The sequence below is a fragment of the Gopherus flavomarginatus genome, chromosome 3 (genome assembly GCF_025201925.1).
Source record: "Gopherus flavomarginatus isolate rGopFla2 chromosome 3, rGopFla2.mat.asm, whole genome shotgun sequence".
Lineage (NCBI taxonomy): Eukaryota > Metazoa > Chordata > Testudines > Testudinidae > Gopherus > Gopherus flavomarginatus.
Genome location: NC_066619.1, coordinates 26,629,129 through 26,653,049, shown reverse-complemented (window position 1 = coordinate 26,653,049; position 23,921 = coordinate 26,629,129). Strand labels below are relative to the sequence as shown.

General features: G+C 40.3%; 1 protein-coding gene across 1 annotated transcript in view; it reads right to left on the bottom strand.

The window, feature by feature from the left end:
- Positions 1-23,921, bottom strand: part of SLC1A3 (solute carrier family 1 member 3) — an 82,191-nt gene that overhangs the window by 9,187 nt on the left and 49,083 nt on the right. Inside the window, exons 4-6 of the mRNA XM_050943795.1 lie at positions 10,623-10,827; positions 8,757-8,799; positions 512-807 (exon numbers count right to left, since the gene is read on the bottom strand). Coding sequence (XP_050799752.1) covers positions 512-807; positions 8,757-8,799; positions 10,623-10,827 — 544 coding nt within the window. The remainder of the gene's footprint in view (positions 1-511; positions 808-8,756; positions 8,800-10,622; positions 10,828-23,921) is intronic.

The following is a 23,921-nucleotide window of genomic DNA, read 5'->3' as shown; positions in this document are numbered from 1 at the left end:
CAGGTACTCCATAGGGAATGGATACAGTGATCACATAAAATAGATTGGTAAAGGATTTAAAGGAGATATTCTTTAAATGAAGAGAAAGGGGGCTTCAGGGCTCCTGTGACTGACACAGCAGGGAGTCAACCCCACCTCTTGTATAGCCCCCTTAACCCACATTTGAGGGAGGGAGGTAGTGAGATCCCAGCAGCGGGTTGGCTGGAGACCAGGATGAGTAAGGGGTGGGAGGGGCTGCTATCAGCCCCCCCCCCAGGTATATGTAAAGGATTATGGAATTATCTGCATTGTACACTTTTATTTGCCAGGTACTCACTGACATTTAGGAATAAACTTGTGGCCTAACTAAATCACAGCCAGTCTTTCCTGTTCTCCTTCCGGCAAAGCTGAACAATGAACTTCTAATCTGACCTACAAAACACAGATCCTCAGTATCCAGCACATACTGGTGCTGAATGTTCAAAACATTTTGACATAATAATTTAACATAGCATTTAACAGAGGCACTTACCACATGATTAGAGCTACCAATCTCATGATAGCTTCATTAAGGCTATCAAAGAAGTGTCTTAATGGCTGCCCTTGCTCCTTCATGTTCCCAATCACCAATCCAAAGCTTATTGAGAAGACCACCAGTCCCAATGCATTCACTCCATTGACGGCACCTGGAACAGGGATCACCTCCTCTTTCATTCGAGTTAGGGTTTCCATTGCCTCTGATACATTGTTTATTACGGAAGCCACAACGGATGTTTCATTGGGTGGAATTGGTACTCTAAACATTCTCTTGTCATAGTTCGTTTTGAACTTAAAAAAAAGAAGAAAAGACAGAAAATGGAGTGACTTACTACAAAAACAAACAAGTACACTCATCATTAATCACTCTTGTGATTCTAGCATTATTACCTCCCCACTTTAAAATGTCTTTTGAGTTATTAGTTTGTGTCATATTTAGGGGTAAAATAAAGTTTTAGGGTGAAATTCTGGATCCCCTGAAGTAAATGGAAAACCTTGCATTGGCTTCAGTGGGGCCAGCATTTCATCTTTATTTTCAAGAATTCATGTGCTCAGATTAATATTTCTCATAGTCATGATCAAAGCTGTATGTTTGTCAGACATACGATTTTTGTGACAAAACTGTGTCTTTTAGTTTGTGTTTTTATAATGAGTCATGATTTTTTCACTGAGTTTGGCTACTATTCAGCAAGACTTTTCCATGAATTGTCCTTTTTTGGCTCTTTATATGCTTTTAAACTATTGATTACAGATATTTCACACTTTTCTACTGGAAAAATAAATGTAAGGGTAATACAAGTATCATGTATAATGACTTTTCCATTTTTAAATACTGAAATTAGGACTTCTACATATTTTTTCCATGACAAAACCATGATTTTTTCTCTTTTAACCATTTGTTATTGATTTTCCTCTTTGTTTACAAAAGAATTCTGTGTCTTGTGACCGCTATCAAGTGGACAAATCAGATTCACGTTCTCAGCATTCTCCAAATCTTTGCTTTGAAAACAATATTCCACAATGCATTTATTTCTATTTTTCCCATGATAATTTCATATCCTGCATATTTATATCTGTACCGAAAAACAAATCACAGCCTATCCTGTCTAAACACAAGGAACCTAATTCTCATTTACATAATGGCAACCTTTACACCTCTGGGTAAAATTTTTTAAAAGCACCTAAGTGACTCAGGAACTTTTTTCTCATTGCACCCAATGGTACTTAGGCATCTAAGTCACTTAGGTGATGTTAATAATTTTACCCCATTACACCTACCCACTGATAATGAGGATCAGGCCCAAGGAGCTCAGTACTATTACTAATAGTTCAAAACTATTGCAAGACTTTGGAAGTTTTTAAGTGAAAAGAATGCACAGTTGGCATTCTTGTGACTAAGAACAGCAACCTGAGTATAGGGGAAGAAAAGAGTTCAATTGGTCTGAGGTGTGGTTAGATTCCATACATCAGACACACAGTCTTGAATCACTGCTCAAGAGTATTTGCTTAACCATTAAAGGCATAAAGCTGGATTCAGTCCTTAACTCCCAGTGGAAGTATCATTTCTCAAATTCCATTTCAATATAGGGAAACATTTGATCATTTATTAGTTAATATTATCTTTAAGGGCATGAAATAGAGTATCAAGTTCAAGGACCTTACAGAGAGATTCAGAACTTTTCTGCTCATTGATCCTGATGTCAGGCAATAGAACTCTGCACAGATGTAGAGCTTTTCTGCTGACTCACCCTGTTGACAGATTATGGCATCCTTTTAATGCCAAACCAGGATATTAAAGGGTCTGAGTTGATAACGGGTGTCATTCCAAGGCATAGAAAACTAGGGCCTAGGGCACAGTATTAGTGCAGGGAAGAATTCTAGTTAGTCTCAGGAGAAAATATAGGCTGAGGTTTATATTTTGTTTTTGCTTTTTAGGTTGCAATAAAGGAAATCCCAAGAAGGGGTTAAGTTTGGCCTGCAGCCAGTGAGTGTATTGTGTTAGGAGCAGGGTGGGAACTCCACCTGCTTACCGGGCAAGATGAAACAGCTTCTTCACAAAGGGAGTAAATGTAGGAGGTCTTGAAATTGATGATTGAATTGCTGAGTCAACAACATCAACTCCAGGCTGCTGTTGAACAAGTCTTGCTGCAATTTATGAAGGAGTAACAATAGCAGAAACATTTCCAGGAGCAACTGCTTTGAAGTCTCTGTGATGGACAGTGTTAGTTGGTGGCATCACCTAGTGGTTTGAGGGCTAGGCCTCTGCTTGCCCCACCTCCAATATTTCCCCTTGGCTACTGTTCCGATCCTCCAGTCAAGTCACCCATCAGTTTTATCTATCTGCAGGGTGACAGCCCCTTAAGGAAGATATGGCGTTCCCCACCCTCAGGATTGGGGTGGTGGTGGGGAACCTTTAGTCTGTCTATTGATCCCTGTGGGTGTCCAATCCCCGCTGCAGGATTCTAAAGGTCTTCACCCTCTGTTTCCTTCCCCAAAGGACAGTTTGGAAGTGAGAATTTTCATGCCCTTCTTAACAAGTGGGATTAGTAAGGGAACCCAGGACCTCCACTCCACTAGTCTGTAGCCCAGGGTCTTGTAAGAGGCACCAATGTCCAACACCAGAACTGCCTTAAAGCTGTCTCCCCAGACCACTTCCTACCACCCACTCTCTCACTAAAGTCTTACAGTTTGCCTCAAAGTAGTGAAAGAAGAAGAGAATAATTGAACCTTCAGCCCCTCTAGGCTCAGTAGGCAGGCTCTTTCCCTCAGAGAAAAGGCTTCTGCAGCTCCCTTCTTCAGGAGCTCTCAAGATATCTCTTTCTCCCTGCCCTAATAGGTCCCTTCTGCTCCACCTTCAGCTGGCCCATGCTTTGCAGGTGGGGCTGGGTAAGGTCACCTAGGCTCTGAGTTGCTCCTTAACCCCTTTAGTTCCAGTGTGGGGTTTATATACTGAATCACAGTTTGAGATGCAGTGCCTGAACTGCTAATAAATCCCGGCCCTTATCAGTCCAAGATGGGAACCAGAAGACGGTCACTTTTAAGTAGGCAGCTACAGCATCTCAGTGGGAGGAGAGCTAGGTTCTCTGTGTGGGCCCTTATGTGAAGGAAAAGGCACATCTATATATGGGGGCTAGGTGAGGATATTTCTATGAATTACGGGGTTAAACTGAACTTTAGTAGAGTTCAGTTAGATCAAAGTGACATTTTAATATCTTACTTCCTGACACTGCAAGTCTGTATTCTTTTGACTATTTCTTCAGTGGGACTACTCATGAGAGTTAAGAAAGGCTGTGCAGGACTGGGGGATCAGGAAAACTAGGTTGTTATATTTTTGGCAGTAATACACCATGTCCAAGTTACCAGTACATGACAGGCCAGAGATCCTCACAAGTCAATGGAGCTATGCTGATTTATACCAGCTGAGGATATGGCCCCTTCGTTTCAAGGCAGAGACTTTTTTTCCTTGATAAAATTATAGAAATTAAAAGAATGGCATTACTGGACTTTTGTAAGCTGTGGTGTTATTTCAGTAATCAATAATATATTTCAAGATGAATTTTAATTAAATTATTCTAGTATGAAAACAAACAGTATTGATTGTCTTACATACTAAAATGAATTATCACTATATTTGGTGATACAAACCATTGAAAGCAATTTGATTTTAATTTACTGTATGACATTTAAATTAGCAACCTCATACTAGTGTAGTTGAACGCTTCAGTAATTAATTTGCATAGTGACATCAAATGGTTACTATTAAAATTCAGTATTTACCAACAGAGATAACACCATGATATGTGAGACAATGCAATTAGAATATAATGTAAATTTGGTGACTCAGATACTGTGGTGTAACTTTTGGTGAAATATATTTTAATGTTGATCATTATACCAGCTCAAACCTCCCACCTGCCACTGCCAATGTGAAATACACCATAAGAGCAAAAATGAGGATCATAAGAAAAATGGTACCTCAGATTTGTGATTCAGCATTTCTCTTAATTTCATGCAAAAGTGTGATGCAGATTTTAATCATACTAAATTATTTATGGAAGCATTAATGAATCAGGCATCTTAACAGTAGCTGCAATATATCTCAACCAGCTATTATAAGTGCAGGCAATAGCTAGCATTATGTTGATATACTTAATGTGTCTTCTTGTATGCTTAACACTTCTGTTCGATTGTGCAGGGACTTGCAGGAAAGAATAATAGTGAATGGATGAACAGGTTCAGAAAAAAATACAGTTAGCAGGATGAACCTTGCCATTCTCTTATGTCAGACCTTCTTAATTTCCAACATTAGGTGCCACAAATTCCATTTTGTGATACTTCAATAGGCTTCAGATTCCACTTATTTTCAAGTGAAAACCGCCAAAATGCTGACCATCCCACAGGCTCTTGTGCTGCCTTTCCTTCCCCAGGGCTGTCCAGTTCATCCTGAGCTCTCTCGCCCCTGTGACATAGCCTCAGAAAATGAAGAATTAGAACTGAATAGCATTTGCAGGTTACTAGACAGGTTGCTAATTCTTCTGGGTCATACCATAGGCTCTTCAAATTTAGGGGAGGCAAAGAAATGAAGGGATCAGGGTCGGAGATAGAAGACTGTGCCAGGGATCTATTAGAATGTCATGAGTGAGAGAGAATATGGGGATTATGAAGAGAGAAGTGTTTGAATAAATTTATCTAAGCGTCAGATAGGCACCAGAGTTATCTGGATACTTACTGGCACTGAATCATTTAGTTTCATCCACTGCTAATAGAAACCACAAAAACAATTGTCAATGTACAGTGGAGTGAAGACTTTGACACTTATCACATGGATGGACACAACATCTGAGGAAGTGGGTATTCACCCACGAAAGCTCATGCTCCAAAACGTCTGTTAGTCTATAAGGTGCCACAGGATTCTTTGCTGCTTTTACAGATCCAGACTAACACGGCTACCCCTCTGATAACTGGTGTAAAGACTCACACAATCTAGTTTAAGGCTCTTAGGCTAGCAGTGATCCGAACCTGTTACTGATGCACTGGAAGAGATCTGAGGGAGACAGGGAGGTAGTAGTATATGTGTTCTTCCATAGTGGGAGAAGAGAGTAACACAAAAATTCCCAGGCAATTCCCAAACATCTAGGGAAGTGTACTGCCTAGATTAGAATGGGACATTGGTAGTGATGGCCTGAGGAAAAACAGGGGACTAGAGGTGGTAAAACTGATTTATTGGGGCAGAAGCACTTCAACTTTCCTGGCAAAATCTATGAGTCAGCACCTTTCTTTCCAGCTTGACACACCGTGGCAGTGTGGGTCTTTGTCCCTCTCTAGTGCCTGGTCCAAATAAAAGTCCACTATAGGCTCCCTCAGACTATGGGGCTAGACCCCAGTTGTGGGGGCCTAACAACGTTGTGCTACTTTTTTGCTGGGAATTTATTGGCCGGGTTTTCCTAGCTCTGACAAATGTCCCTCGCATGCAGTGGGGACTGAGCAGGGCCTTTTTACCTTGTAGTGACTCCCCCTTCTCACCAGCGGCTGCTGTTGTTGAGTGTGGAGAGACTGTCTGCTCCACCACTCTCAGTGCTCCTCTTTGCTGGTGCAGCCCTTGTGGAGATTCCTCCTACTTGCCAGCAGAGACAGGGAGGGTCAGGGAGAGGAGGGACCAGCTTGTTGCCTCAGGGTTTTGCTGATAGAGAATGGAGGGGGACAGAACTGGAGGTGGGGGTGTCAAAGGACTGAAAGGGAAGCGGAAGCAAGGGCAGAATGGGGAAGACTTCTCCAAGATCCTGCCTGAACAATCCCCAGGCTTCCAGGCTCTCTCCCCTCCCCCAGTAACCCGCTCCAGGCTATCCCAGGGTCTCCCTCCTGCCCCCAGTCTGCCCTGACTCCTTCCACTACCTTACTACCCACAGTTACTCCTGCTCCCCCAACTCCGCTGGCTCCTGCATTCCGCTCCCCTTTCTCCTGCTTTCCTCAGTCATGCAAATGGAAAACAAGTGTCTGCCTCAAGGAAACGACTCATGGTAAGGACAATATAATGTCATAAACCACAGTACTGTAGCATACCATTATAGCTGATATATATGAGCATGGGCTGTAGCACATGGGAGGATGGAGTACAAAATTTGGAAATAACTGGTCTGCTCTAGCCGCTGCTTAATAGAGCTACTCTTTTAATTCAAAGGTAAAGGGTCATGTTTCCAGTGCTGAAGGTCACAGATTCAAACCCCAATGATTCAAACAGAATCATTATACTTGTATGTAAGGGCAGGAGAATAAAACCTCAATATATTTCACTACCTTATTTCCTGTGTGGGCTAGCAGGATAAAGAAAGAAAAGGCTTAAGTGCATATTCCGCCAATCTCTTCAAGCAAATACATTCGTTTTTGAAGGAGACAACAGAGCAAAGAACCATGCCACCGCAGAACTCACCACATAATCTTGTTTTTCAAAAGATTATCAGAACTGCTTGATTTTGATGCAGATTTGATGGCAATTTGGATATAGAGCTGATGGCAATTGTGATTTCCATCTTTCTGCAGCCACACATCATTGTAATCTCTTGGGAACAAAGGATTATGAAATATGCGTGTCAGAATTTTCAGTTTTTATGCTAATACTTAGGATGTTAGTGAACCAGACTATGCCAGTTAAATAATATCTTCTTCACAAGTCTTCTGAGAAACACACTGAAAACCTTAAAGTAAGTTTTTGAAAAGAAGGCTACAGGGCCAGGGTATTTTGATGTCTAAATACCTTTGTAAATCTGGCCCATAATGACTTCTGCTGTGAAATGGATTAATATTTTATATTACAGATCTGATGATAAAATAATTTCTAGTTTTTAAAAATCCCATTGTATTTTATTTATCTTACTTAATTCTAAGTTCAAGGTATGATTTAAACATTAATAATGCTGAAATGGACAGATTTAAAGAAATGCTTTCTCAGAAAGCACAGTTTAATGATGAAAGGGACCAGCAAGAAAGAATTGTCCTTAAATATCTCCTATTTTTTCAGCTACTTCTGGCAATTCTTCAGTACTGTAAGGTAAATTGAGGAGCACAGTATGTTTGTCAACAAAACCTACAGAACATTTTTATTTGCATAACAGTTCTTGCATTGTATAGAGTGAAAATTGCACATTTAAATAAAAATTTAACTCTCTTACTAAGGTAAAATCTCCTTGCATATACTGGGTTGAAAACAACTAGTATGAACTACTTTGCTGTTCGCTACTATCAGTCATTTAAACTGGCCTCATTCAGGTGTTTGTTCAGAACTTTTTTCCATGGTAGCTTGGAGTGTTACTAAGACTATTTAAAAGACTAGACCCCCTCAGTACTGAGCACATGAAGGTGAGACATTTTAAAGATACTGTAAGGCATAGAGAAGCCTCAAGATACAGTTATGACCCCAGGCAAAGTTTCTGATACAGACACTAATTAATGGTGTATAGCATCAGTTAAAGATGAGAAACTATAGTATCAGAAAGAAATAACTATATTCATACTAACATACATATAGTTAGAAGGCTCACTATATTCATATATTGCTCTCCAAAATTTTTTAGAGCAATTTAAAAATCTCATTATTGTCTTTTGTTTTTCCCTTTTAACGGGAATGTTGGTTAGGCTAGAATACAGGTGGAGGAACATGATAAATAACAGTTAAGAGGCATTCCTGCCTTATCATGAGGCAGTAAGTGAGAAATGCAAGCAATGCTTTATATTAATTTGATCTCTACGCCTTGCCTTTGACGTGTGCAGAGTTGGATTCTCTACTTCCAACTTATGTTCTTTGCAGATTTCCCATGTGATATTCCTAGATGTTTTCCAGCCTTTGTACCAATAGTACATTGATTATTCACCATCTCCTCGTCCCCCTGAGCCCAATATTGTCTTTGAAAAGAAAATTCTCCATTGATTTTCATTAAGCTTGCCTTAGGCTCATGAATCAGGCAATCTGGAGAAGTTTTAATTTTTGAACTTGCTGGCCTAAGTGGGTTTTCCCAAGTTCTCATAGCAATTACCACTGTACAAATGAATGAATGAATGAAAACATCCATTTTAGTTCATTTTCTTTAGCTGAAAAATAACAGTACATGTAAGGTCCATGATTGCTGTAAGGGCAAGCAAAATCATTGGCCATTCCTTAAAAAACATTAATAACATTTCAGTCTTTAATTTACTATATGAAAGATACCATATTGGAGTTTCAGTTAGAAATAACAGCACAGTTTTACCTGTTTAAAACAGGCTTCCACCAAGTTTGGAGGGAACATGTTTCTGTGAAAAAGAGATAAAATGTCAGAAATATTAATCACATTCTAGCAACATATTAACCAGTAGCTCAGCTGATGGGGATAAACTGATTACTAAAGGATCACTAAGATGAAAAAATACATGCATATATGTTACAGTGAATAGGACCTCACTTATAGTATGACTTTATTATCTTTTCAGGACAAAATTTAAGTGGGATGGTTTGGGCCAGCGAGTAAAGAACTGTGTTTCTTATCCTATATAACAGGCATGGCCATGAAACAGAATGTTGGTTGGTTTGCCAAATGAACATGATTAGAAGGTCTGTACTGACTTTTTTTTGGTATAGGTATTTATTAAAATGATCTGGATACAGATTAACTTTGCTCAATATATAATGCAGCACCACTTCTTTTCAAATGAAAACTGCTGACATTTTGACAGTCACACAATCTAGTGTATCTTACTGTGATTACTAAAAGGGAATAGTCAGTAAGTTTTCCTAATTAGAGCTGGATGAAATTCTTCAACCAAAATATTTTTTTCAGCAAATGATGCAGATTCAGTGACACTTAAACATTTCACACACTCACGTCAATTTTGCCAAATTGTTTCAATTAAAAATTTTTTTTCCCCAAAATATCAAAACATTTTGTTTTGACATTTTCAAATCAAAGTGTTTCAATTTTTTGATTTGAAATGACTTTTTGTTTTGAGGGTTCCTTTTATTTTCCTTTTTTTAAATTAAAAAACATTAATGCTCAAAATTGAACAAAAATGTTTCATTTTGTTTGACCTGAAGCAAAAGTTTTTTGATTGATCAGTTTGCCTAAAATTTTGAAAAAAATATTTTTCATTTGATCGAAAACAATTTTTTAATTTTTTTTGGAAATTGCCATCAGATTGAAAAAATCTGTTCATCCAGCTCTCTTTCTAATGTTTAAAGTACATTTGACATAGCATAAAGTATTTTTAGAGTAATATTTTATATGTATTACAAGTGTTTTTTCTGCAATGCTGAAATTCTACAAGGAATAAATGCCAGTCTGCACCTAGCTTATCTTGAAAAATTATCTTGAGTGAAAGCCTCTTCTTACTCCAATCTGGAGACCACCTTCCTGGCAGCATGGCTCTTGGAGGCGTCCCTCCATGTCTGTGCTCTATGACCCCCTCCGCTGGAGTTAACAAAGCCTGAACTTCTTCTGAATTTCTTGGTGGTAAAGCCATTGGGTTCACATTCATTATCTGTTTCCCCACTTCCTGGCATACCCCTGTGGAACATCAGTTGGATAGAAATGGCACTGCAGAGTTTCTTTTAGCTTGGAGGAACAGGCTACATTGCTTCTGCTCCATGCTGCTTATCTACTTTTCCCTGGTTTCTCTCTCTTCTCCATGCAAATTGAGCAAAGGTAACCATATGGCCCCAAAGCAGGGGCTGCCATGTAAAATAAGATGAATGACTAAATGAATGGATTCAGGTGGAATGAGATTCTTTTTGGAGTAGGGGGTAAAGGAGAGGAGAGGAACTTGGTGTTAGATGTTGTAGTATTGGAAGGAGGAGAGGAACATGTGGAGGCAGTAAAGCAGGTTTCTGAACACAACATTGCTTTGAATTTTAAAAGCAGTTTCTTTCCTTGCCATTTTGTTCAGCTGCTTATTTGAAAGTACTTACTGTGCTAGTTCTGTATATTGTAATGACACTGTTGGCATCACCAGCTTCAAGTGAAGTTTGGCTAGTTTAGCTAGTCACTGTCCCAGATTTTCTATGTTAATTTTCCTTGTGATGTACATCTAAATATTGCCGCTGTTGCCATTGTTACAGAAGATGTACAGTATAATAGCCATACCTGATTAAATCAAGAAAGGCATCTGCTGCTGTCACTTTCATAATTTTGCCTTCTCTGTGCATATTTTCCTTTGTACCTTTCCCAGGGTGGATGATGACCACAACGATTATACCAATAATTACAGCAATGATCGTAGTACTCATGTAGTAGACTATTGCTCGTATTCCCATTTTTCCTGATGCTTTACTATCCAGGGCAGCCGTTCCTAATAAATTTAAGCACAAGGACATTCACCTCATAAAACTGTGAGTAAAGACTGTAAACTCAGCAACCTAAGTATGGCTTTGTGAGAGGAGTTCTGATAAGTACATTTAAAATAACCCAAGTTATACTGGCCTAGTAAAACTACTCTGTTCCTCTTCACAGGTAGTGCTGCTATTGTTGCATCCCTGCCCCCCATGCTTGTTATTACATAATTGTCTGTCAGGAGGGCTTAACTCTCCTCTGAATTATCTGGTGTTAGCAACTGTTGGAATCAGGATACGGAACTAGAGTGACCATTGGTTTGCTCCAATGTGGCAATTCCTTTGTACCACAGAGATAATACATTGAGTTTTAGTTGACAGATTAAGCATAATCCAAAAATGCTTCATAGAAATCTGCTGCATTTAATCTGGAATGTCAGGGAAGAAATCACAGAGTACCTTCAGACAATATTGACTACCTGATGTGTTTATAGAAGTGTATGTGCATGGAGTGCCTTTCTTAAAAGTTTAATACAATGACCTGGGTTTACCTCTGGCCCAAGCCATGGGAGTTTCAACTAGATTAAGTGACATTAGTTGAATTCAGAAAATCCTTGAGATTGTACAAATTAAACATTTGGAATCTTTTGTAGACATCCTAAAGTTTGAGACATTAATCCTAACACTTGGCTGATCTTAGTGCAATTCTGATTTAATGTGGATATCAGGGTACCCAATGTGGCATCTACTTAATCATTTTTTCACTAGGTTGCACAAACAGGGTCAGATTGTGGTTTTCAAGTGGAGGAGCCTTTCCGTAGTGGGAGACCCAAGAGGAACTCTGGCTCCCTAAGTAAGAATTTCCCAAGGATCCTAGGAAATGCACAGTTGGGGTGGTTGATCCATCACTATTTAAACAGATACGGTTAGTGTTCCTCTTGTTACCACTTTAAGGGGTGAAACACCTTCCCAGCATGCATTTGGGATGCTAACACAGCTATTTAAAATAAGTAATAATGCTCCCACTGAAATTGTACCTACCACCTGTGGAATGATGCAAGGGATGGGAAAGGATCCCTATACTCTCTCCATCTTCTCTGTGTGGACTCACATAGTGTTGGGCACTGTCTAACCTAGGGTATCTCCTGTTTCTATCTGTCTGTCTTGCTAGGTTCTTACATTGATACCAATCACCATAGTATCTGAGCATTGTCTTTTCATTTATAGCTGTCTTTGAATTTATGAAGTACAGTGAAAGGCACCCATTTTGAGAATCTATCTCATAGGTAAAACATGCAGCATATAAAAAAGGACTGTCATGAATATAAAGTGAACATAAATAATATGCAAACCTAAAACAAGAACCATGGCCTAGTTAAACTGATTTGTTTTTGTAAAATTTATTATACATGGTAATTGCTGTAAATATGCACTGTTTGGAGTTACAAGGATGTTACCCTAGATGTACACTGATGTAACTAAGCTCAAAAGAGACAGCTGGGTTCCATTCCTGGCTGTGCCACAGACTTCTGGTGTGAATGTGATCATGCCACTTAGGCCTAATCTTTCATTTGCACTCTGTTTTTGTGTAAAAATTGCACCCACAAAATGATGCAGAAGGAGATTGCTATACTGACATCTTTAACTGCCTGTTTTAAACATCTACTTCTAATGCAAGGGCAAAATTTTACAGGCACAAATTGTATTGTCAAATGGGAATCCGACCTTTGGAATATATGGCCTGTAACTCCTCTGTGCCTCAGATCATTCATCTGCAAAATGAGATAATAATACTTGCATACGGTAGCTCACTGTGATGTTGTGAAATCTAATTCCATGTTTGTGATCCTTGAATGTTATATACTAATGAGAGCAAAGTAGTAGTATTTTTTAAACAGGAAGTAAATCATAAAAACCTGTTTATCTTTTTTTTTCAAAGTTTCACAAAAGAACTCAAATATTCACCCTACTTTACTAATACGTCTAAACACAAACTTAGTAATTGTTGGCCCTTTCTGGTTCCCTAATGAACATGTTCAATTTTTATACCAGATGGGATTTGTTAGGATTATATTATTTTTAGTCCTTCAGCATGATAAAAAATGTATAATTAACAAAGATAGAAAGAACATGTGAGATTAACAAAATCAAGACTAAATTTATATTCACTTTTCAAGTCAATTTGTTCAAAACTTTGCTTATGAATTTTGAGTTTAAATGAACATATGTTCTTATTCCCCTTGTACTATATTGCTAAACAAGTAGCAATATGCTGTGCATTTTTTCCTCTGCATTTTAACTAAGATCAGGTATAATCTCTGTTATGTCCTCTGTCAGGAGACACTGTCCTGCTCTTGCCAGGTGATTTGGGGGCTAATGCTGAGTGCTCTCAACTTCCGGAGATTTTGTTGGTTTGGCCTCTTGATGCTTTTTTAGGTTTTACCATCTCCTTGTACCACTGGCCAGATAGCCACGGATGGAATGGCCACAGCTCCCAAAGTCTGTGGGAATTGGGCTGCTCAACACCTCTCTGGAGGTGATCAGCACTTTTGCAGAATCAGACCCTATAATCCTATTTCATTGTTGGACTGGCATGGGGCTAGTGTGATGAGCTGAATTTGTTGTCTTATAGTACGTCTGCACTGTACAATAAGAGACCTGTGGCTCAGCTGTAGCTTGATCACGTCAGCTGACTCTGGCTCATGGCATTTGGGCTGCCGGGCTATAAAATTGCAGTGTAGACATTTGGGCTTGGGCTGGAGCCTGAGTTCTGGAATGTTCCCCTTGCAGGTACTCAGATCCTGGGTTCCAACTCAAGCCTGAATGTCTACATTGCAATTTTGTAGCCCTTTAGTCCAAGTCCTGTGAACCTGAGTCAGCTGACCTAGGTCAGCCCTGGGTCTTTTATTAGTATAAACATACCCTAAGGGGCTGATCCAGAACCCAGTGAAGTCAATGGGAGTTTTTTTCCACTGGCTTCAGTGGGTTTTGGATGAGACCCTGAGTAGGTACCAGGAGTCATACTCTTTTCTTACTAAGCTGCTTTCCAACTTGGCTTCCTATTCTGCGATCAGTTGCTCTGGTCTTATTCCTGCTCTTCTTCTTCAGACAAAGGATTTTCTAGTTTGAGGGAAGGAGGGGCTGACTGCTCTGCTCTTTTTCTTGACGATTAAGAGTGCTAAAATAAATATTCAAGATGGCGTGTTGAGAGCCAAATATTAACAAAAGATCATGTATAGCTATATGAGGAGGCAAGTTTCCACCTCACAGAGACTGCTCCTGGGAGGTACTGAGTATCCTCACCTCCTGCTGAAGTCATTGGGAGCAAAGGGCACTTAGTGCTTCACGAGAAGCTGTTGGCACTATGCAGGATTGAGCCCAAAGCTTTCAACAGCTTTCATCGTGTCAACACTAAAAAAATAATCCAAAAAAATCCAGATTTTTTAAAACAAGAAGGAATGAAAGGTTTTATTTTCGTAATTATTTTTAAGGGTTGATGAGGCTTCTTGGGGCTGAATGGGTCTCTGGCAAAGTCCTTAATGGAGAAGCAATAAAGTTAGCTCCGAGGCTTTTATGTGTCACAGGCCATTGTGTACACATTTTTTTCTTCCATAGAAAGCCAGCAAAAGCTCCCATTGTTCTGTGGAGATGTATGTACCCCTTTAATCCTGCTTGCAGCTTGCTCTCCCACATGGCTGCTGGCTCTCAACTACTCTGCCATCTCATTCATCTCTGCTCCATCTTCTTCTTCTTCATATGCCCTCCCCTTCCCCATGGGCCTGGGAAACTTGCAGGCCCACTGGTCACCATAAACAAGACTGCCTTGCTGTTGTCAAGGCAACTGTGAGCAGAGTGCCTGTAATTTTTGTATCCACACACACACAGGCTGAATGGGAATCATGTTTGGGGGAAAAGAGGTTTCTAAGATTCAAAACACACCCAAATTCCGCCCCCCTCTTCACATAGTCTCTGCCCCTCTTCTCCTGAAATGAGTGTGAATCATTCATACTGTGGCTGAAATAAAGACATAACAAGCAGTTCTCCAAAGTGTTTGGGACAAAGGGCAAATCAGTAAATCGCTCTCTAACAAAGGTGCTAGAGAGGAAATTGAACAAAATGTTTTGAGAACTAGGAAAGGTAGCAACAAGTATGGTAATTGAGAGAGAGTGCAAAGAGTTGTAGTTAATTATGGGCATACAGTAATTACAGACTGCATCTTACCAAAAATGATTGACTACCAGCCACTATTTTATTCCTTCCCAACCAGAGCATAGCCATACAAATTAGCCAAGGGCTGTGATATGGTGATTTTCTTGAACCCAGTTGGATTATTAATTATTATTATTATATTTTATTTTCTTAATGATTCCAAACAGGGCTCAGTAAAGTTGTTCTGAGATGGGTGTAAGCTAATTTGTAGTTTTGTGTTGTGATAAGGTAAAGAACTAACCAGAGACTGATGATAAAATATGTGATTTTTTTTGTGCTCCTCACTAACACCAGGAATATAATACATAGACATTTTCATCATAGCACTTAAAGTCAGTGGCTTTGGAGCTGCTGACTGCTCCAGGCTATAATCTTAAGAGGCAAGCCTTCTCCATCCAGTCCTGCAACTTTGGAATGCGCTTCCCTTTGATTAGAGTTGGGGTCAAGCTGAAAAATGGGCATCCTGATCAAATGATGGGTTTTAAACACCCCAAAGGAGTAGTGAACTTTTCAAATCTGGTTCAAGCCCACATCTACTTTTAATATGCCAGTACATCATAGTCCCTCAAGGATATATTTCTGCCCTTGACCTTTTAGCTTTTCTACATACATGAGCAGAATTTACTAAAACAGCTGAACGGAAAAGATTACACAGCTAATGGCACATTGCTGATCAGCTGCTAGAGACCAGGATCAACAAACAGCGGGGTATTGTGAGGGAGTTTTCCAGGTGAAGGAGGAGCAACTAGATGACCCTTGGGGGTGTAGGGGAGGGAGTTTGTTGTCTATTTGTGTTCTTGCTGCTTGACTGTAGTATATAGTGTGGTCTGTTTGGGGGACTGTGTGCTGAGCCTAGCGACCTGCTAGCCAAAGCTAAGAGCTTCTTAACAATGCTTTGATCCCTAATCTCTTTAGGAACTATTAACCGGGGGTGGGGGCTAACTTAGGGAAAACAGGGGTTTAAAAGCCAGTTCCTAAGTGACCAGCTAGGGATGGGGAGCAGCAAACAGAAGTTTTATGAGGTAGTTTAGAGAGGGAGCGAGAGAGCCAGATACACCTAAGAGTCTCTAAACTTAGTCCAATAAACACTGCCTTGAAGCCTGCCCCCAGCCCCCCCGCCCAAAAACCTGCAGGAGTTAAAAATAATGCAGGCAGAAGTCCAGCAGCAGAGTGAGGGTTATTTGGTTTATTGCGCTGAATGCAGCTTGTACGATTACCTGCCTTGTGAGCAGATGGCATATGTGTTGTATTTGGTGCAAGGAGAACAGGCCCTCAGAGACCGAATATGGGCTCTTGAGAACAGAGTGGCTGAACCGGAGAAGCTAAGGAGACAGAGAGATACACAGATGAGACTTTCTGGGACACAGTAGAGCAGTCCTACCCCAGCCTCTGTGCCGCTGAGGAGGATGAAATCTCGGGCAAGGAAAACATCAAACTGGAGTGGAGGGAAATAATCCCATAGTTGAGACCCTCCTTTCAGATGATGTCGTGGTATCGTCTCACACTGAGGATACTTCACCAGGGGAGGGAACCCAGTTATTAGGAAGCAACAGGTAATAGTAATGGAGGATTTGACTATTAAAAATATAGATAGCTGGATTTGTGATGACTGGGAGATCCGCATGGTGAATTGTCTGCCATGTGCAAAGGTTGCAGATCTCTTGAGAAATCTTGACAGACTTATGTGCAGTGCTGGGAAGGAGGTGGTCATAGTATATGTAGATAACATAGGTGAAGGTAGGAGAGAGGTTCTGGAGGCCAAATTCATGCTGCTAGATAAGAGATTAAGGTCCAGGACCTCTATGGTAGCAGTCTCTCAAATGCTTCCAGTTCCATGCACAGAGCCAATTAGACAAGCAGAACTGCAGGGTCTCAATGTGTGGATGAGATAGTGGTGTAGAGAGGAGGCTTCTTAGGTTTATTAGGAACTAGGGACACCATCCCTGCCCATCCTGGCTAATAGCCATTGATGGACCTATCCTCCATGAATTTATCTAGTTCTTTTTTGAACTCTGTTATAGAAAACTCAATAATAATGGTGGATTTCAACTATCTCCATATTGACTGGATACATGGATGCAGAAATAAAGTTTCTAGACACCAATAATGATTGCTTTTTGGAGCATCTAGTCCTGGAATGCACAGGGGGACAGGGAATTCTTGATTTAGTCCTAAGTGAACCAAGGGATCTGGTCCAAGAGATGAATATCAGTAATAGCGACCATAATGTAATTAAATTAGCATTCTTTTGGGTGGGAAAATACCAAAGAAACCCACCACAGCAGCATTTAACTTCAGAAAGATGAACTACACAAAAAAGGGAAAGCTAGTTAAATGGAAATTAATAGGAACAGCCACAAGAATGAAATGCCTGCAAGCTGCATGGAAACTTTAAAAAAATACCATAATAGAGGATCAAATTAAATGTACACCCCAAATTTAAAACAATAGAAGAGGGCCAACCCCCCCCCCCACCTCTGTTAAACAGAGTAAAAGAAGTGGTTAGACAGAAAAAAATCATCCTTTAAAAATTGGAAGTCAGATCCTACTGAGGAGGGGAAAGGAGCATACGCTGAGGCGAGTCAAATGTAATGGTATAATTAGGCAGGTCAAAAAAGAATTTGAAGAGCAACTAGCAAAAGACTCAAAAACGAACAGATTTTTTTTTAAGTACTTGAGAATTAGGAAGCCTTTCAAACAAAGGATGACTGAGGTGCTCAAGGAGCACTGAAAGAAGATATTACAGAGAAGTTAAATTAATGTTTAGTTTGGTCTTCACTGCAGAGGATGTGAGGGAGATAGCCACACTTGACCCATTCTTCTTAGATGACAAACTTGAGGAACAATCCCAGATTGAGGTGTCAGTAGAGGACGTTTTGAGGAACTCAGATATGAAATTGCAGAACTAGTAAGTGTAGTATATAACCTATCACTTAAATCAGTTTCTGTACCAGATGACTGGAGGACAGCTAATGTGACACCGATTTTACATAAAAAGACTGCAGAGGCAAGCCTATCAATTACGGCTAATAAGCCTAACTTCAGTGCCAGGTAAATTGGTTAAAACTATACTAAAGAACAGAATTATTAGACACATAGATGCAAATGATTTGTTGAAAGAGTCAACACAACTTTTGTAAAGGGAAATCATGCCCTGCCAATCCATAAGAATTTTTTGAGGTAGTTAACAAGCATATGGAGAAGGATGATCTTGTAGATGTAGTGTATCTAGATTTGCAGAAAGCCTTTGATAAGATCCTTCTTAAGGCTCAAAGCAGTCCAAAGGCTCTTAAGCAAAATAAGCAGTCATGGGATAAGAGGGGAGGTCCCTTTGTGGATTAGTAATTGGTTAAAAGACAGGAAACAAAGGGTAGGAATAAATGGTCAGATTTCAGAATGGAGAGAGATAAATAGTGGTGTCCCCCAGGGATCTGTATTGGAACAAGTGCTCTTCAACATATTCATAAACGATCTGGGAAAAAGGGGTAAAGTTTGCAGATGATACTAAATTACTCAAAATAGTAAGCTCCAAAGCAGACTACAGAGAGTTGGGGATCTCACAAAACTAGGTGACTAGGCAACAAAATGGCAGATAAAATTCAGTGTTGATAAATGCAAAGTAATGCACATTTGAAAACATAATCCCAACTATATGTACAAAATGATGAGGTCTAAATTAGCTGTTACCTCTTAAGAAAGAGATCTTGGAGTCATTGTGGATAGTTCTCTGAAAACATCCGGTCAATGTGCAGCAGCAGTCAAAAAGCTATCAGAAAGTTAAGAACTCTTAGGAAAGGGAAAGATTGTAAGACTGAAAATATCGTAATGCCACTATATAAATTCTTGATTTGCCTGCACCGGAATATGTCATGCAATTCTGGTCACCCTATCTTAAAATATATATTAGAAATGGAAAAGGTACAGAGAAGGGAAACAAAAATGATTGAGATTATGCAACAGCTTCCATATGAGGAGAGGTTAAAAAGATGGGGACTATTAAACTTGGAAAAGAGACGAGTAAGGGGGATATGGTAGAGGTCTATAAAATCATGAATGGTGTATAGAAAGTGAACAAGGAAGTGTTATTTACCCTTTCACGTAATACAAGAATCAGAGGTCATCTGATGAAATTAATAGGCATCAGGTTTAAAACAAATAAAAGGAAGTACTTTTTCACACAACGCATGGTCAACCTGTGGAACTCATTGCTGGGGTGTAGCAGGATGGTCACCCTGCTCTGGTCCTGAAGGGCTTAAAACCTCTGTGGGAGAGGTCTGTGGCAGGGGAAAAGCTCGGCTGATTGGGGGAAGCAGCCACAGGTGGGGCCACACCCCAATCAGACCACAGTTGGCCCTATAAGAGGGCTGAGAGCTAGAGACTCTAGCTTCTAGAGAGAGAAGGACCTGGCTGTCTAGGAAGCTGAGGAGGGTACCTACGGTGGAACAGTGCTGGGGCAGGGTAGAGGGAGCTGGGGAGCTCCAGCCTAGCAAAGCCCCAGGCTGCAGGCTGAGTTAAGGGCCCACAAAAGGATATGAAGGCTGCAGAGGGGCAGCCCAGGAATAAGCAGAGGCAGCTGGTCCAGGCCCCCTTGCCAATGATGAGTGGTTTACAGACTGCTGTCTGTCCCATTGAGCAGGGGCTAAATGGAGACTGGCAGTAGCCACTGAGGCAAGGTAAGGATAGGGGGTTGGAGGTTCCCCTGGGAGGGGAGACCCAGAGTGAGGGAGTATTGCGGTGGGCAAGACCCCTGGGCAAAGGGCACCAGGATCTGGGAAGGACACGGGGCCAGCGGCAGGCAAGACACCAGCCCACAGAGGGTGCTCTGGGCTGGAAGAGCTAATTCCCTGGATGACCAGCAGGAGGCGCTGCACTGGTGAGTCATTGCCCCATCACACAGGGATATTATGAAGACCAAAACTATAACTGGATTAAAAAAAAGAATTAGATAAGTTCATTTAGGATAGGTCCATCAATGGCTCTCAGCCAAGATGGTCAGAGATGCAAGCCCATGTTCTGGGTGTCCCTAGGCCTCTGACTGCCTCATGTTGTATTTGGACAATAGGGGATAGATTACTTGATAACTGTCCTGTTCTGTTCATTCCCTGTGACGCATCTGGCATTGACCACTGTCAGAATACAGGATACTGGGCTAGATGGACCATTGATCTGGTCCAGGATGACCAGTCTTATGTTCTTATGTAGGTAGCTTCCCTACTTGAGGTTTGCCATATGATGTTAGTGAAAGCAGCATTGTGCCCTTGATATCATTACTTTTCTTCTTTAATTTGGGGTAATCTTCAGCTCCTGATTTCACCTGTTAAATCACACTTTCAGCGTTTTTCTACCTCTCTCTAACAGTACCTATTGGTGAAAATAGGAGACTTACTACTTTGCTCTTCTACAATAAATAAATATTATCTGAGACAGAACTCAGCAAAGATTTTGCCTCAAACTCTTTAAAACTTTTTGCTGCTTTAAAAAAACAAAGCTGTTGTAATAACATAGTTTTAAAGTATAATTATAAAGCACTTGACAGGATCTGTGTTTAATTTTTTAAATTATAAACTAATATCCAACTGATGAGTGGTTATAGAGCAAAGTGGTTTATGTTTTCATGAATATTTAATATGGTGGATAAATAGAAAGTGATTTTAAATTAATGCTAGCTCCACATTTTGGCAACAAAATTGGCAACAAGTTCTTTCCAAAATACTTTTTTTACATACACTTCCCCTGAAGGTTTCAGTCTCAGTTTTTCAAAACATGACATAGAAAACAGAATTTTTGCTAATTATTTTCCTATTTATCCTTTTACAGACTCTTCATTATGAAGCTGTAGTTGCTAGGTGAAGTGTCTCATGGTAGAACAGTGGTAATGCCAACTGTTGATTTAAGAATGTGGTCTTAATTTAGTAGGTTTTTTTTTAATGTTGTCTTTCACTCCCTAAAGAAACAGTCTTAGGCTTCGTCTACTGTGCAGGGACTGTATCAGCAAAGCTGTAGCACCATAGCTATGCCAGCTTAACCTCCTAATGTAGACATAGTAGACAGTGACAGAAGGGGTTTTTCACACTTCAAGGCAACTGCTCCTATATTTCCCCTCAGTGCTAGCAAGGGCACCCACTCACAGGCTTCCAGCTCCCCAGAATGGAGACATGTATCTCTCTCCCTTGTGACTGGGTTATTTCCAGGCTGCACAATTCTCTGCCTTCACTATGTTATTCACAGCACAGATAGGTTGCTGAAGGGCACCTGCTTGCTTCCTCTTCAGAAATGGGTAAGAGTGTGACTGCCCACAATTATAGTTACCACACAGGTCTTTTTGAGCAAGCCTACTGTAGTCTTGAGGTAAAAAGAGAAAAGATACTAAACATTAACAGAGAAAACATACCAAAAGGAATGAAAGAACCTACACACATGCTAATGCACTTACCAGAGAAATTCACATGCTAATGCACTTACCAGAGAAATTCTCCCTCACACCTCAATTCTAAGACGGATTCTGGGAGAAGCAGTCCTTCAAATCCCCACCCCAGATGATTCCTTGTGGTTACAAGTTCATCACAGCACCCTCATAATAGGTTTAGTTTTCCCTTTATACAGTTTGGGGGGGGGTTGTGGTTATTTAAAGTTGTCAGGAGCAGGTCATTAGAAAACACATTTTCCTTCCCAGAGCTTAGCTTCAAAGGGTGGATTCAAAATGGGTCATTTGCATTCCCCAGGTACTTCCTAGGAAATCCACAGATACTGTTCCAAAGTCCTTTGAAATTCCTAATACCTTCCAGACATTGCATTAGTCAGTCTCTTACAGAAGGTGCATACATACAATCCCACAATAACACACACAACTACATGTTTATCATCAGGAATGGTAACATTTAAAAGTCAGTAGGAGAACACGTCAATCTCCTTGGACATTCAATAACAGATTTAGAAGTAGCCATCCTGCAACAAAAACACTTCAAAAACAGACTCCAAAGAGAAACTGCAGAGCTACAATTAATTTGCAAACTTAACACCATTAATTTGGGTTTGAATAGGGACTAGGAGTGCCTGGTTCACTACAACAGCAATTTTCCCTCTCCTGGTATTGACACCTCCTCATCAATTATTGGGAGTGAACCACATCCACCCTGACTGAACTGGCCCTGTCAACACTAGTTCTCCACTTGTAAGGTAACTCCCTTCTCTTCATGTGCCAGTATATTTATGCCTGTGTCTGTAATTTTCACTCCACGTATCTGAAGAAGTGGGTTTTTTTACCCATGAAAGCTTATGCCCAAATAAATCTGTTAGTCTTTAAGGTGCTGCTGGACTCCTCGATGTTTAATGAAATATACTCCAAAAGTATTAACCCTAATTCAATAAGATTTAATTTAGTTCAGTAAAGGTTATCTGAATTCTGTATGGTTTGTTCAGGTTATTACAGGATATTGTCAGTGTCATCTGGTTTTTCTGTTGTTGTAGGAACACAACCTCTTGAGTGGCGGAAGGTAGGTTGACAGAAACATTTCTCATGTTGACTTAATTGCCTCTACACTAGGGGTTAGTTTGTCATACGTAGAGCACCGAGGGGTGTGGATTTTTCACACTCCTAAATGCCGTAGCTATGTCAGCTTAAATGTTACATGTAGACCACTCTCTACCCCCCACATCCTTTTGAGCACTTCAGGATGAGTAAACTGACATCTTCAGACTATAAGAATGATTCCCACTGTGGGTGATGATGAGGATATGTGGAATGAATAACATGATCAGAGCAAGTATCTGTCTGGAAAAGTTCTAAAGAAAAGTCATTAGTTAGCTGAAACCAGTGGGAATTTTTGTCTGACTGTAGTCAACATGCTTGAGCTCAGAAATCCTGATCCTCAGGGGCACTGAGTGTCTCCTAGGAGATACTGACCACCCTCCACTGCCTCTGATGCCAATGGGAGTGGAGGGTGCTGAGCACCTTGCAGGATCAGGCCCTAAATTAATACAGAGTTAGACACAACTAAACTCTAGACTTAAAAAAAAAATTAATCAACATAGAAGGAGATAATGCAATAGCAAAGAAGTACAATGTTGTTAACATTTGCAGATACTTAACACTGTAGCTTCACGTTAACTCAGCAATGCGAAAATTAATACAGTTGATGACAACCTGAATTTCACATAAAAGATGTGTCTAAAATGCAGCATTGTGTGATGTTTTGCTGTGTGGATCTATTTCATGATGAGAGATGAAGACAGGACCCTTGAATTCAATTCCCATTATTTTTATGTAGCTAGAAGTTTAATAATCAGATTACACATTTTAATAGGTTTTTGCCAGCTTTATGCAAACACTGGACAAGAAAAAAACCTCACGAAAAAATAGTATTAAAGTAATGTAAGTAAGTTCAATCCACACTTACATGGTTGTGACTAATTCAGCTTCTCATCTAATAACTGTGTGCAGGGTTGCCAGTGAAAACCCCACTACATGTAAGAAGAAGTCTCGTTGTATGAGACAAAGAAAGAAAAGACCATAAGAAAACCATGGGAATTGACAAGGCATGGAAAAGCCCAGATGAGCAGCCGAGTAGAGTGATGTGCTCTAAGATGGTCTAAGTGACTCTCTGAGACCTTTGTTAACCTTCCACCACCAAACTAAAGGGATCATAGGGATGATACCCTGCATATGATGGAGTGACCCCCTCTCCGGAGGCTGCTAACTCATCCCTCCCAGAGATGACTAATCCCTGATGATTGTACAAGTTGTGATAGACCCAGGCCAGTTGGGTACAACAAAGTAGTAGAAGGCAGATATACTGGCCACTGGATTAGCAGTTTTCTGTTCCCTGAGTGACCAGAGCAGGGGCTGCTCCAGACTAATGAGAACACCTGACTTCAATTAACCTGCAAAGAGTCAGGTGAGTCCATT